Raw genomic sequence first — 12638 nt, 5'->3', positions numbered from 1 at the left:
CACAAAATTTAAGCTTTGTGTCTTGCACTCATTAGGACTGGGATGCAAGAAAACAAACTTCGCAATGGAACACCAATTTTTCGATGCAATTAATTCAAATATAAGACTGTTTTTCTCCAAAGTCTGATTAACCTGTTGATGCATGCCAGTATTTTTGTTGGTATCCATATATTTTTTTAAATTCCAAACAAATTAGAAGAAGGATACAGAACCAGAATCAATGCCCAACACCAATACCAACTGGGAGAAAGTGAGGACTGCGGATGCTGGAGATCAGAGTCGAAGAGTGTGGTGCTGGAAAAGCACAGCAGGTCAGGCAGCATCCAAGGAACAGGAGAATCGAACTTTCGGGCATAAGCCCTTCATCAACATTCACTGATTTGCATTTATTTAATGAATATATTTTCATGTAGATACCCTTAGTAAAAGGATTAAATGAAGAGCAAAAAAAGCCACAGGTATGGCACATGTACCTTCCAAATATCAGAGACCAAAGACCACTCATTCTAAGTTTTGTTTCTTGTGTCCAAGTCTGGTTGATTGCAAGACAAGAAGCTTCAACTTTCTGTTTCTTTTTAACAATGTTCAAGTCCTGTTCTGCCAAGCAATACCTTAGTATCATGCAAGTCCATTATAACCTGGTTCGATATCCTGCAAATTCATCATACAGTGGTGGCCCCAGAGAGGCAAATCTTTGTTTAAGTTTTCATTTTGCGAGTTAACTCTTCCCTGAATCACATTAGCATAGAAATAGCCTAAAAGTATTACGTCTGGTAAAGCAACAGCCATTGTTTAATTGTGGGGATAAACGGTTTACCATTATGCTGCACTTTATGGTTTCAAACCATCATTTTAACAAGAAAGTCATCATTCTCAAAATAAAAGTGGAATACTAAATCTTGATTATGACTGGTGTTTTGGTTTGAGCAACAGGTTTTCAGATTGCAATGATTATCGTTTTGAACATAACTAAAACAATCAATTATTCTGAATGCCATATTAGAACTTTTTTTATTATGAGAAACAGTAGCTGGCGAAAGTCAGCCTGACACATCTGAAGTTAAGGTTTACTTTAAAAATGACTTCACTGGCAAAATTATAATCAAAATAAAGTAAAAAAAAATTATACAGAGTTCATTCCATTTTAATGCTTATATTTGTTCTGTATATACATATATTATTTAGTAGATATGTAAATTATATAATTTTACCTAATCTACCAATGATACTTGGCAACGGGTCATGTACTGTATTTGGTTCAGAAATGCCAAGCTTGTATCTTGTGGCTCCCAGTAGTTGTTATTTTAGGCAATTTATTATAAAAAAATGGTTCTTCAGATTAAAATTGTGTGTTGACCCTGAATTAATAGATTTTAAAAGAGCAATTAACTAACAAGGATAAAAGCCTGCAGAAACCAAACATATTAAAACCAATGTACATCAACAGGATGGAAGGAGTAAGCCTGAAGCTTGTGGACAGCAAATTAGTTAAGACATTGATTATTTCTATGACAAATATGGCAGGATGACCACTTACACAGAATATGTGCAAGAGGAAGGAACTTTCTCACACACACACACACACACACACACACACACACACACACACACACACACACACACACACACACACACAATGTACGCAAACTTCAACAATATTATCTAAGAAATTTCCTAGGAACGGTATCAAGGCCTGTACAATCGCAGCTACTTGTACATTTATTGCCGAACAAGCCCAATGACAGACTTACTTTCCGATTCATTTAATTTCCGTTACCACATGGCGATCACCTTTCTGAGGTAGACAACCTCCTCAGCAGTCACCATATGAACCAAACCTCCGATTCTTCCTGCTCTTCTTTTTTCCCTTCCATTTCTCAGCTCTCAGGTGCGCTTGGTGCTTGCTGATTAAATGAAAAGCAGGCCTGCACAATGCTCCAACTCTTTTCAGATAGGAGACAAGAGGAGCCCACCCACAGCCACAGGATTATCAGCTCGATCTGGGAGCAGAGGCATTTTTGTTGAGGCCCCAGTGAGTGTGATTATTCAATGCAGGACACTGATAGATGAGACAGCTGACATTTTATACTGAATTCAGATTTGTTGCAAGAGATTGCTTTTAACCCTCTGAGTGCCAGAAATAGGTTCCTTTTGCTTCTCCTTCAAACATACCACCCCAACCCGTCACCTCTACCATTTGGGAAGACAAGGACACCACCACCTGCAGGTTCCACTCCAAGCCACGTACCATCCTGACTTTGAAATATATCACTGTCCCTGCACAATGCCTGGATCAAAATCTTCCTTCCACATCCTTATACCTGCAGCAGTTTGAGATGGCAGTCTCACCATTGCCTTTTTTATGGCAATGAGGGGTAGGCAATAAATGTACCTCGCTCAGCGTGGTCTTCACAGTATGGAGAAATGGCCAGCTGCACTGTGAGAAGATCAATGACCTTTTCTACTCCGTCAGGCTAAGAGTCACACTCTGCTCTTTGCTGCCCCACACACTCATTCTATCTCTGCCACTAAACCCACCTCCCACCCAGACTCATGCTCACTAATGCCTTTAACATCTTCTCTCACTCACTCTCATTCCCCTCAACCTCTCCCACCACTAACACTGTATGGGCTCTACAGTGCCTACTCAATTACCCTAGACATCTCATTATTTTTTCACCACTTGCACCAGTACTAACAGCTGCACTGCCCACTTCCATCTCACTCAAGCCCTCTTTTTCTCTCATTCCAGGAGAAGACAGCCCATAATAGGGCACAGAGGAAGTGGAAGGCTGCCCGACATCAGGCTTCTCACCAGCTATTCGATGATGTTGTGCCTTGCAGGAGGCGCTGAGACGTTCACGTCCCATCAACCATGTAACTCCCACTCTTCATTCCACAGCAACTCTCACAGTAACCCTGTTGTCAGTGTCATTCACTGGACACCATTTCTAACCATTGGTCGTGATGCCATCTCTCCCATGTCCTGCAGGTGAGATGTCCACAAACCAATAGAGAAATGGCCAGCTCCACAAGTCTTCTCCACAACCACTGGGGAAGAGATAACCAAAGCCTTAGAGGAAGTATCAATGAAGCTGCCTCCCGCACCCACCTCCAGCTCAGATACTGATACTTCATTGGGAATGTTACACTTTGAAAGCTTGGGAGCACCAGCTCATGAGCACTTCACTGTGACAGACTGCCTTTGCATTAAATTATTCAAGTCTCTGTTTACATCCAAATGTAGCTGTGCCGGTGTGATGCCTAGCGTCATGTCCATGCCATGGATCGATGTCTGTGTTGAGAGCCTGCTGCAGCATGTGGAAGCAAGCTCAACAAAGCATTTATAGGGCAATGCATTTTGCTGGGGTAAAAGATCCACATTTTTTCCTTGGCCTCTCTGGTCAAAACTGATGACGTGAATGAATGATCAGCAATGTCTGTGATAGGGAGGTGTACAGAACAGAGCAAGCCAATGCCTTAGGATGGATTTAGGGGGTCTGCAGATCTATATTCTGTACAGTGCATGGTTCTGTGGGTAATGTTGTTGCCCTCTAATTGTCTTCACATCAGCAGCTCCCCCCCACCCCCACATGCAGTTTGAGACACATCACTCCCATGCCCTGTGTGGTTTTGGCTATTTTCTTCCCCACTGTGTGGTTTCAATTTCCAGCACAATGGAAGGCAACATTGAACACACTTCAACTAAAGGCTTCCAGCTTCTGTCTCTATGTGATGGTGAGGCTCCTAACATCCATATCCCCTTCGTGATAGTCCTTCCTGTGAGCCCAGGTCCCTACCCAAACCATCTACATGAGCCTGCACCAGCCCACCCATTGCCGCCCCACCGCCCCATTCCCTAGCATACAAGGTGACCATACCATGTCCCCCCTTGAAACCAGGCTGTTCCTGACCATGGAGGAGCACCCTTACATACGACTCCCTTCAAATTCATGCTTTCCACCCAACCTGCAGTCCCCATCCCTATGACTAGCTCCTAGAATCTTTTATACACACACACACACACACGACCTGACTAGGTAGCACCAGAGAGAAGTGCCCAGACCCCTGATTGGTGGCTGTCCATGTCCACAGCCGTGATTTCCCTAGCACCCAGACTGGCCACAATGGAGCTACAGAATGTACTGTGACCAATTCTACAGACGCATGGAGCCCCTGTCTAAAAAGAGCCCAATTGGTTTCCTGTGGCCAATCTCCTGGACAGGTATCACACATTGAGCAAGCCCACCTGATCAAAAGGAGCCGGTGAGAATTCAACCCAGTCAGAGTGAACGGGTGGGAAAAAGGGGTTGTGGCAGTTCTACCTCTGCACTGCAAACACAGTGAAAATTAGCCTTCCATTCAAAGTAGAAATTGGTCAATCATCAAAAGGTGATGGAAGTGAAAGAACGGTTCATTTATTGTATTTATGAACAAAATACCCAGATGCAGCTGAAGACAGCTTCTGGTTCTATTTAATTTTGAGGGAAAACAGCTTTTAATTACAGGTAATGATGATGGATACAAAGCTGACTGCTTCTGTAAATAAGGGAAAGGATACTGCCCCTGTTATTGAAGTGTTTTATGAATAACCTGTTTTACTCTGTTGATGTTTCTTCACGTCATTTGCACAGCAAACAGACCTCAGCTGATCAAATATATTTATGTACACAGTCTGCTTCCTTTCCTGAAACTCTCACCTGTGTACTATTTATTTTGCCAAACTTCAGCCCCCGTGTTCACATTTCAATCACAACCCTGCACCAGAATGCAGTGTTCACGAGGTAAAACTGAAAGACAATGCGACTGTTAAGCCAGGAGAGACTGTTCCAGTTAATTGACCACTTCACCTTGTACTGAACATAACAGGTGGAATCAATTTATTTCTCAACAATGTACAAGGGCAGAATTACAAAAAAACATTCGACAAAAACTCACCAGCATAACCAAAAGGAAATGAAATAAACAAAAAATAAATTGGAATGTCAATAAGTAATTTATTGACTGAGCAAATGCAAATCACCAAAGCCAAATAATCGCCTCCTCACTTAGAATCACAGAATCATAGAGATGTACAGCACGGAAATAGACCCTTTGGTCCAACGTGTCCATGCCCGAACAAACACCCTAAATAAATCTAGTCCCATTTGCCAGCTTTTGGCCCATATCCCTCCAAACCCTCCCTATTCATATATCTATCCAGATGCCTTCTAAACGTTGTAATTGTACCAGCCTCCACCACTTCCTCTGGCAGCTCATTCCATACACGCACCACCCTCTGTGTGAAAAAGTTGCCCCTTATGTCCCTCTTATATCTGTCCCCCTTCACCTAAACCCATGTCCTCTGGTTCTGGACTCCTCCAACCCAAGGAAAAGACCTTGTCTATTTATCCTATCCTTGCTCCTCATGATTTTATAAACCTCTATGAGGTCACCCCTCAGCCTCCAACGCTTCAGGGAAAACAGCCCCAGCCTATTCAACCTCTCCCTATAGTTCAAATCCTCCAACCCTGGCAACATCCTTGTAAGCCTTTTCTGAACACTTTCAAGTTTCACAACATTCTTCTGATAGCAGGAAGACCAGAATTTCAGGCAGTATTTCAAAAGTGGCCTAACCATGTCTTGTACAGCCGCAACATGACCTCCCAACTTCTGTACTCAATGCATTGACCAATAAAGGAAAGCATACCAAACACCTTCTTCACTATCCTCCCTACCTGCAACTCCATTTTCTTGGAAATAAGAATCTGCACTCCAAGGTCTCTTATTCAGCAACACTCCCCAGGACCTTACCATTAAGTGTATAAGTCCTGCCAAATTTGCCTTTCCAAAATGCAGCACCTCCCATTTATCTAAATTAAACTCCACCTGCCACTCCTCGGCCCATTGATCGAGATCCCATTGTACTCTAAGGTAACCTTCTTCACTGTCCAATACACCTCCAATTTTGGTGTCATCTGCAAACTTACTAACCATACCTATGTTCACATCCAAACCACTTATATAAATGACGAAAAGCAATGGATCCAGCACCGATCCTTGTGGCACACTGTTGGTCACAGGCCTCCAGTTTGAAAAACAACCCTCCACCACCACCCTGTCTTCTACCATCGAGCCAGTTCTGTCTCCAAATAACTAGATCTCCCTGTATTCCATGTGATCTAACCTTGCTAACCGGTCCTTCATGAGGAACCTTGTTAAATGCTTCACTGAAGTGCAAAGAGATCACAGCTGAAAATGTGTTGCTGGTCAAAGCACAGCAGGCCAGGCAGCATCTCAGGAATAGAGAATTCGACGTTTCGAGCATAAGCCCTTCATCAGGAATGAGAGAGAGTAGCCAAGCAGGCTAAGATAAAAGGTAGGGAGGAGGGACTAGGGGGAGGGGCGATGGAGGTGGGATAGGTGGAAGGAGGTCAAGGTGAGGGTGATAGGCTGGAGTGGGGTGGGGGCGGAGAGGTCAGGAAGAAGATTGCAGGTTAGGAGGGCGGTGCTGAGTTGAGGGAACCGACTGAGACAAGGTGGGGGGAGGGGAAATGAGGAAACTGGAGAAATCTGAATTCATACCTTGTGGTTGGAGGGTTCCCAGGCGGAAGATGAGGCGCTCCTCCTCCAGCCGTCGTGTTGTTATGTTCTGCCGGTGGAGGAGTCCAAGGACCTGCATGTCCTCGGTGGAGTGGGAGGGAGAGTTGAAGTGTTGAGCCATGGGGTGGTTGGGTTGGTTGGTCCGGGTGTCCCTGAGGTCTTCTCTGAAGCGTTCCGCAAGTAAGCGGCCTGTCTCACCAATATAGAGGAGGCCACATCGGGTGCAGCGGATGCAATAGATGATGTGTGTGGAGGTACAGGTGAACTTGTGGCGGATATGGAAGGATCCCTTGGGGCCTTGGAGGGAAGTGAGTGTGGAGGTGTGGGCGCAAGTTTTACATTTCCTGCGGTTGCAGGGGAAGGTGCCGGGGGTGGAGGTTGGGTTGGTGGGGGGTGTGGATCTGACGAAGGAGTCACGAAGGGAGTGGTCCTTGCGGAACGCTGATAGGGGAGGGGAGGGAAATATATCCTTGGTGGTGGGGTCCGTTTGGAGGTGGCGGAAATGACGGCGGATGATACGTTGTATGCGGAGGTTGGTGGGGTGGTAGGTGAGAACCAGTGGGGTTCTGTCTTGGTGGCGGTTGGAGGAGCGGGGCTCAAGGGCGGAGGAGCGGGAAGTGGAGGAGATGCGGTGGAGGGCATCGTCGATTACGTTGTATGCAGAGATCATGCCCACCGCTCTGCTCTTATCAATCCACTTTGTTACTTCTTCAAAAACTTCAACCAAGTTCTTGAGACACGATTTCCTATGCATAAAGCCATGCTGAGTATCCCTAATCGGTCCTTGCCTTTCCAAATACATGTAAATCTTGCTTCTCGGGATTCCCTCCAACAACTTGCCCACCACCGATGTCAGGCTCATCGGTCCCTGTCTTTTCCTTACCACCTTTCTTAAATAGTGGCACCACGTACACCAACCTCCACTCTTCCGACACCTCACCTGTGACTATCGATTATTCAAATATCTCACAGCAAGGGGCCCAGCAGTCCCTAGCTTCCCACAGAGTTCTAGGGTATACTTGATCAGATCCTGGGGATTTATCCATTTTTTTGCGTTATATGCTGTCCAGCACCTCCTCCTCTGTAATATGGACATTGTGCAAGGTGTCACCATCTATTTCCCCACATTCCATATCTTCCATATCCTTCTCCACAGAAAACACTGATGTAAAATACTCGTTTAGTATCTTCCCCATCTCCTGCAGCTCCACACATAGGCGGCCTTGCTGATCTTTAAGGGGGCCTATTCTCTCCCTAGTTGCCCTTTTGACAGTAATGTATTTGTCCAATCCCTGTGGATTCCCCCCAATCCTATTTGCCAAAGCTATCTCATGTCCCCTTTTTGCCCTCCTGATTTCCCTCTTAAGTTCACTCCTACTGCCTTTATATTCTTCGAAGGACTCACTTGATCTCGGTTGTCTGTATGTGACACATGCCTCCTTCTTTTTCCTGACCAAAAGCTCAATTTCACTAGTTATTCAGCATTCCCTATACCTATCAGCCTTGCCCTTCACCCTAACAAGTACATGCGATCTCTGGACTCTCACTATCTCATTTCTGAAGGCTTCCCATTTTCCAGCCGTTCCTTTATCTGAAACATCTGCCCCAATCAACTTTTGAAAGTTCTTGCGTTATTATATCATCAAAATCGGCCTTCCTTCAATTTGGAACTTTAACTCTTAGATCCAGTCTATCCTTTTCCATCACTACAGTCTGTTCTGATATAATGTGATAGTTCCATTCCCATGCAATCCCACGTTACAAGGAAATTGCATAATAGCAGCACCATATAAACGCATGGGGCTGAAATCACGTTATAGCCAATACAGGTAAGGAAAGTTCACTTTCTACAAATAATGGTCTAAATTCTTCAAACGTGTTATCGTCAATTTGCGTTGAAGGAACACGCATTATAGCAGAACCAACCGTATTTTAAAACTAACAGTATTATGCTCACTGGCCCCACAGTGCTCCCCCATTGACACCTCAGTCACTTGCCCTGCCTTATTTCCCAAGAGTAGGTCAAGTTTTGCATCTTCTCTAGTAGGTACATCCCCATACTGAATCAGAAAATTTTCTTATACACACTTAGAAAGGTCCTCTCCATCCAAGCCCTTAACACTATGGCAGTCCCAGACAATATTTGGAAAGCTAAAATCCCCTACCATTACCACCCTATTATTCTTACAGATAACTGAGATCCTCCTTACAAATTTGTTTCTCAATTTCCTGCTGACTGTTGGGGTGGTCTATAATATAATCCCAATAAGGTGACCACACCTTTCTGTTTTCTCAGTTCCACCCAACTATGTTCCCTGAACGTACTCCCAGTTTAAGGTGATTAGTTCCAGGGTACACTCCTCAATAATGATGGCAGATGGGGTTTGTCACAAGAAACTTGTCAATGACTTCCTGTGTTTCCTGTTCCTTGATCGAAGTGATATCTGCTGGTGGATATTTTTCAAAAACGCTGCTCCATTTTGCAAAGATAGAAGACAGGTAGGTTCAACAGGTTATCATGGTGTGGGGAAGTGAGGGGCAGCACGGATAATTTCGACCAGCCTGTGGATTTCCATCAGTTGGCAGATGTGTGGCCGAGTGATGTCTATGAGCAAAGGAAACTGAGGAGTGGTGCTGAGCAGATTGTTCACTTACTTAATTTAGATAAAGTTATGGTGTTGCATTTTGGTAGGTCAAACCAGGGCAGGACTTACAATGGTAGGGCCCTGGGGAGTGTTACAGAACAATGAGACCTATGGGGACATGTTCATAACTCTTTGAAAGTGGAGTCACAGGTAGGCAGGGTGGTGAAAGTTGTGAAGGCAGCTTTTGGCATGTTTGCTGGAGCTGAGGAGACTGAGAGGCAACATTCATAGAGGTCTACCAAATCATGAGAGACATAGATAAGGTCGATGGCCAACAGTATTTCCCCCTGGTAGGGAAGTCTAAAACTAGAGGGCATGGGTTTAAGGTGAGAGGGGAGAAGCACAAAAGGGTCCAGAGGGGCAATTTTTCACACAGAGGATGGTGAGGGTCTGGAACAAGCTGCCAGAGGTAGTGGTAGAGGCGAATACAATTTTGGCATTTAAGAAATGTTTAGAGAGGTACATGGATGGGATAGGTATGGAGAGATATGGACCAAACTCAAACAAATGGAACAAGATTAATTGTGAAAAGTGGGCAGCATGGACAAGTTGGGCCGAAGTGTCTGTTTCCATGCCGTAAACTTCTATGACTCTATAATGCACATTCTTGCATTCAGTTGGGTGTCGACAAGATGTGTGTGTGATTACCTTTGCCAGGTAGATCAACAAGTGAAACAAAACAACTTCAAGTTCTGAGACCAAACTTCACTGCTTCCCTCATACTACATATAAGCTAAAGCATAAATGGTGTATCATCCACAAGGCCAGGTAACACAGGATGCAGGGAACTGGACCAGGTTTTAGTTCCACTTTTTCCATTGAGGCCTTGAACAAGCAACTTCTGAGTTCTGAGGCACAAACACTCCAAATGGAGACAACAAATGACCCACTTGCTTCACACTATAACTATGGGGATTAAGGATGAGATATAGCTGGTATTCTTCCTACTCTGTTCCCCATGTCCCAAAAGGAGATGAATTTGAGAGTACTTTTCTCTTCTCCTTTACGCCTAGAACTGAATCGCAAAAGCTGTTGACAGTTAAACTTTTAACGAAGGTCACCTCCTGCTTTCAGTATCTGACTGCCAATACAGATGGCATGGAGAATGGAAACATTATGCTCACTGAGTAGGCAGCTGCTGTTTGGAGGCTTTTTTTTAAGCCTTTGCTGATCTCTGAAGTGTGCTCTAGCTAAAAATGGGATGGTTACTGCAGGATTGAATGAGATGGCAGCTCACTATGTAAGTTAAAAATTAGACTGCTGCTTCCTGAGTCAAAAAGGTTTAGCTCTGGAAAGAAAGCTGTTGAAGAAAAAATGCCTTGACTTTCAGAACACACTTGGATTCAAAGTTGGATTCAAGTCTGCCTCTAATGTTAGCTGGATCAAAGGAACATGGGCTAATTGGAAAATCGCCAGCTTAATTCAACTGTCCCTCCGTTGTGTTCTACCCACAGGGCAGGCCCGAACTCAAGTCTCACACGAGTTTCTTGAGTCACTAGCAAGAGAAGATGTCCTGATTATTTAACTATGGGACAAAATAACAAATGATAACTTGCATTTATATAATACATTTTACATAGTAAGACATCCCAAGATGCTTAACAGCAGCACAAACAAAAACTTGTCACTGTGCCACATAAGAAAATATTAAGAGAGGTAAAGGATGGAGGAATTATGAAGTAACTTAAAAGAGGAGAGAGAGGCAGAGAGGATAAGGATGGAATATCAGGGCTGAAGGCCTCAGCAGAAGACATGGCCGCCGACATGGAGCAATGGAAACTGGGAATACACAAGAGTCCAGACTTCAAACATTGTAGAGATCTTAGAGGGTTTTAGGGCTAGAGGAGATTACAGAGGTAGGAAGGGGCCGAGGGGAGAGATTTACGACATTGTCAGATCAGGAGCCCATGTTGGGCAGAAAGTGGAGATCATCCATGATCTGACCGAATGGAAGTAGGTTTGAGTGGTCAATTGGCCTACAAATGTTCCTATTTTTAATGTGGGTACAGAAGTACACTCAGGCACAGGTTGCATTCAAAAAAGCAAATTGAACGCTGAAATATAAAACTAAAACAGGTCAAGGAAGCCATCGAACTGGTCAGTTCCCAATTTGAATACTGTGCCCAGTTTTTCTCAAATGTATTTATTTACAGGATGTGAGCATCACTTACGGGGTCAGAATTTATTACCTTCGAGGCCCTTGAGAAGATGTAATGAACCACTTTCTCTAACCATTGCCATGCTTTGGTGAACGTTGAGTCTGGCTTCAGCCGCCAATAAATTGTTGGCCACACAGACACGTATTCGTTTTACTGGAGACTGCTGCTGATTACTTAAGGCGATTCCTCTCACCCAACAACTGCCGAAGTAAAACAGCTCACATTTCTCCAAATGACCAAAGTAATCAGATTCACCAGTGAATCACAATCACCAGTAAGGATCAGGTTAACTGGTTTGGTGATAATGGTTTGCTAGCTGAGTGATCCAGAGGGCCAAGCTAATGCTCTGAGGTCATGAGTTCAAATCCCATCATGGCAGCAGGTGCAACTTAAATTTAGTTAATAAATCTGAAATTGAAAGCTAATCTCAGTCATAATGACTGAGAAATTATCATTGAATGACGTAAGAATCCATCTGGCTCACTGATGTTTATTAGAGAATGGAAATCTGATCCAGTCTACTAACATGTGGTAGAAGTGTAGTTGACTCATAAGTGCCCTTTTACCAGGCACTCAGTTCACGGGCAGTTAGGGATAGACAAAAATTGCTGGCTTTGCCTATATCCCATCAGAGAATAAATGATGCACTTTCAGGTTACCTTGCTGGACGAGCAGAGTAGTGTAGAGAGTGAGCTTTAACTGCTTCCCTTCCCTTTTGCTATAAAACACGGCGATGACTCAGTGGTTAGCACTGCTGCCTCACAGCACCAGAGTCCCAGGTTCAATTCTAGCCTCAGGCGACTGTGTGGAGTGTGCACATTCTCCTGTGTCTGTGTGGGTTTCCTCCGGGTGCTCTGGTTTCCTCCCACAGTCCAAAGATGTGCAGGTTAGGTGAATTGGCCATGCTAAATTACCCATAGTGTTAGGTGCATTAGTCAGAGGGAAATGGGTCTGGGTGGGTTACTCTTCGGAGCGCCGGTGTGGACTTGGGGGGGGGGCAAAGGGCCTGTTTCCACACTGTAGAGAATCTAATCTAATCTAAAACTGCTGACAGCCTGAATCTTGGCCAAATCGAGTCTGTAGTCACAGGTGTCAACTGTGTCCCACTGCCAATAATAAAAAAAAGTCAAAGCGAAAAAAAATGCAGAGATAGAGAAAGCGTAAAGGGAGAGAGACTGATTGGATTGTTCTTTGAAAGAGCCAGAAAAGACTCAATGGGTTGAATGGCCTCAGTCTCTGCTGAACTATTCGA

The 12638-nt window shown here is 44.3% G+C and overlaps 1 protein-coding gene across 6 annotated transcripts in view; it reads right to left on the bottom strand.

Annotated features, from left to right (window-relative positions):
• Positions 1–12638, bottom strand: part of LOC132805784 (tensin-1-like) — a 284100-nt gene that overhangs the window by 97325 nt on the left and 174137 nt on the right. Inside the window, exon 1 of one of the 6 annotated variants that reach the window (XM_060821041.1) lies at positions 1752–1933. The exons of 4 other annotated variants lie outside the window; for them this stretch is intronic. In XM_060821041.1, the coding sequence (XP_060677024.1) occupies positions 1752–1763 (12 nt within the window). In that variant the 5' untranslated portion in view covers positions 1764–1933. Of the gene's footprint in view, positions 1–473; positions 538–1751; positions 1934–12638 lie in introns of those variants that run through there. One more of the 6 variants, XM_060821042.1, reaches the window with a different exon arrangement.

This window comes from Hemiscyllium ocellatum, chromosome X (assembly GCF_020745735.1).
Source record: "Hemiscyllium ocellatum isolate sHemOce1 chromosome X, sHemOce1.pat.X.cur, whole genome shotgun sequence".
Lineage (NCBI taxonomy): Eukaryota > Metazoa > Chordata > Chondrichthyes > Orectolobiformes > Hemiscylliidae > Hemiscyllium > Hemiscyllium ocellatum.
The sequence above is the reverse complement of the archived record's forward strand: the minus strand, read 5'-3'. Positions and strand labels throughout refer to the sequence as shown.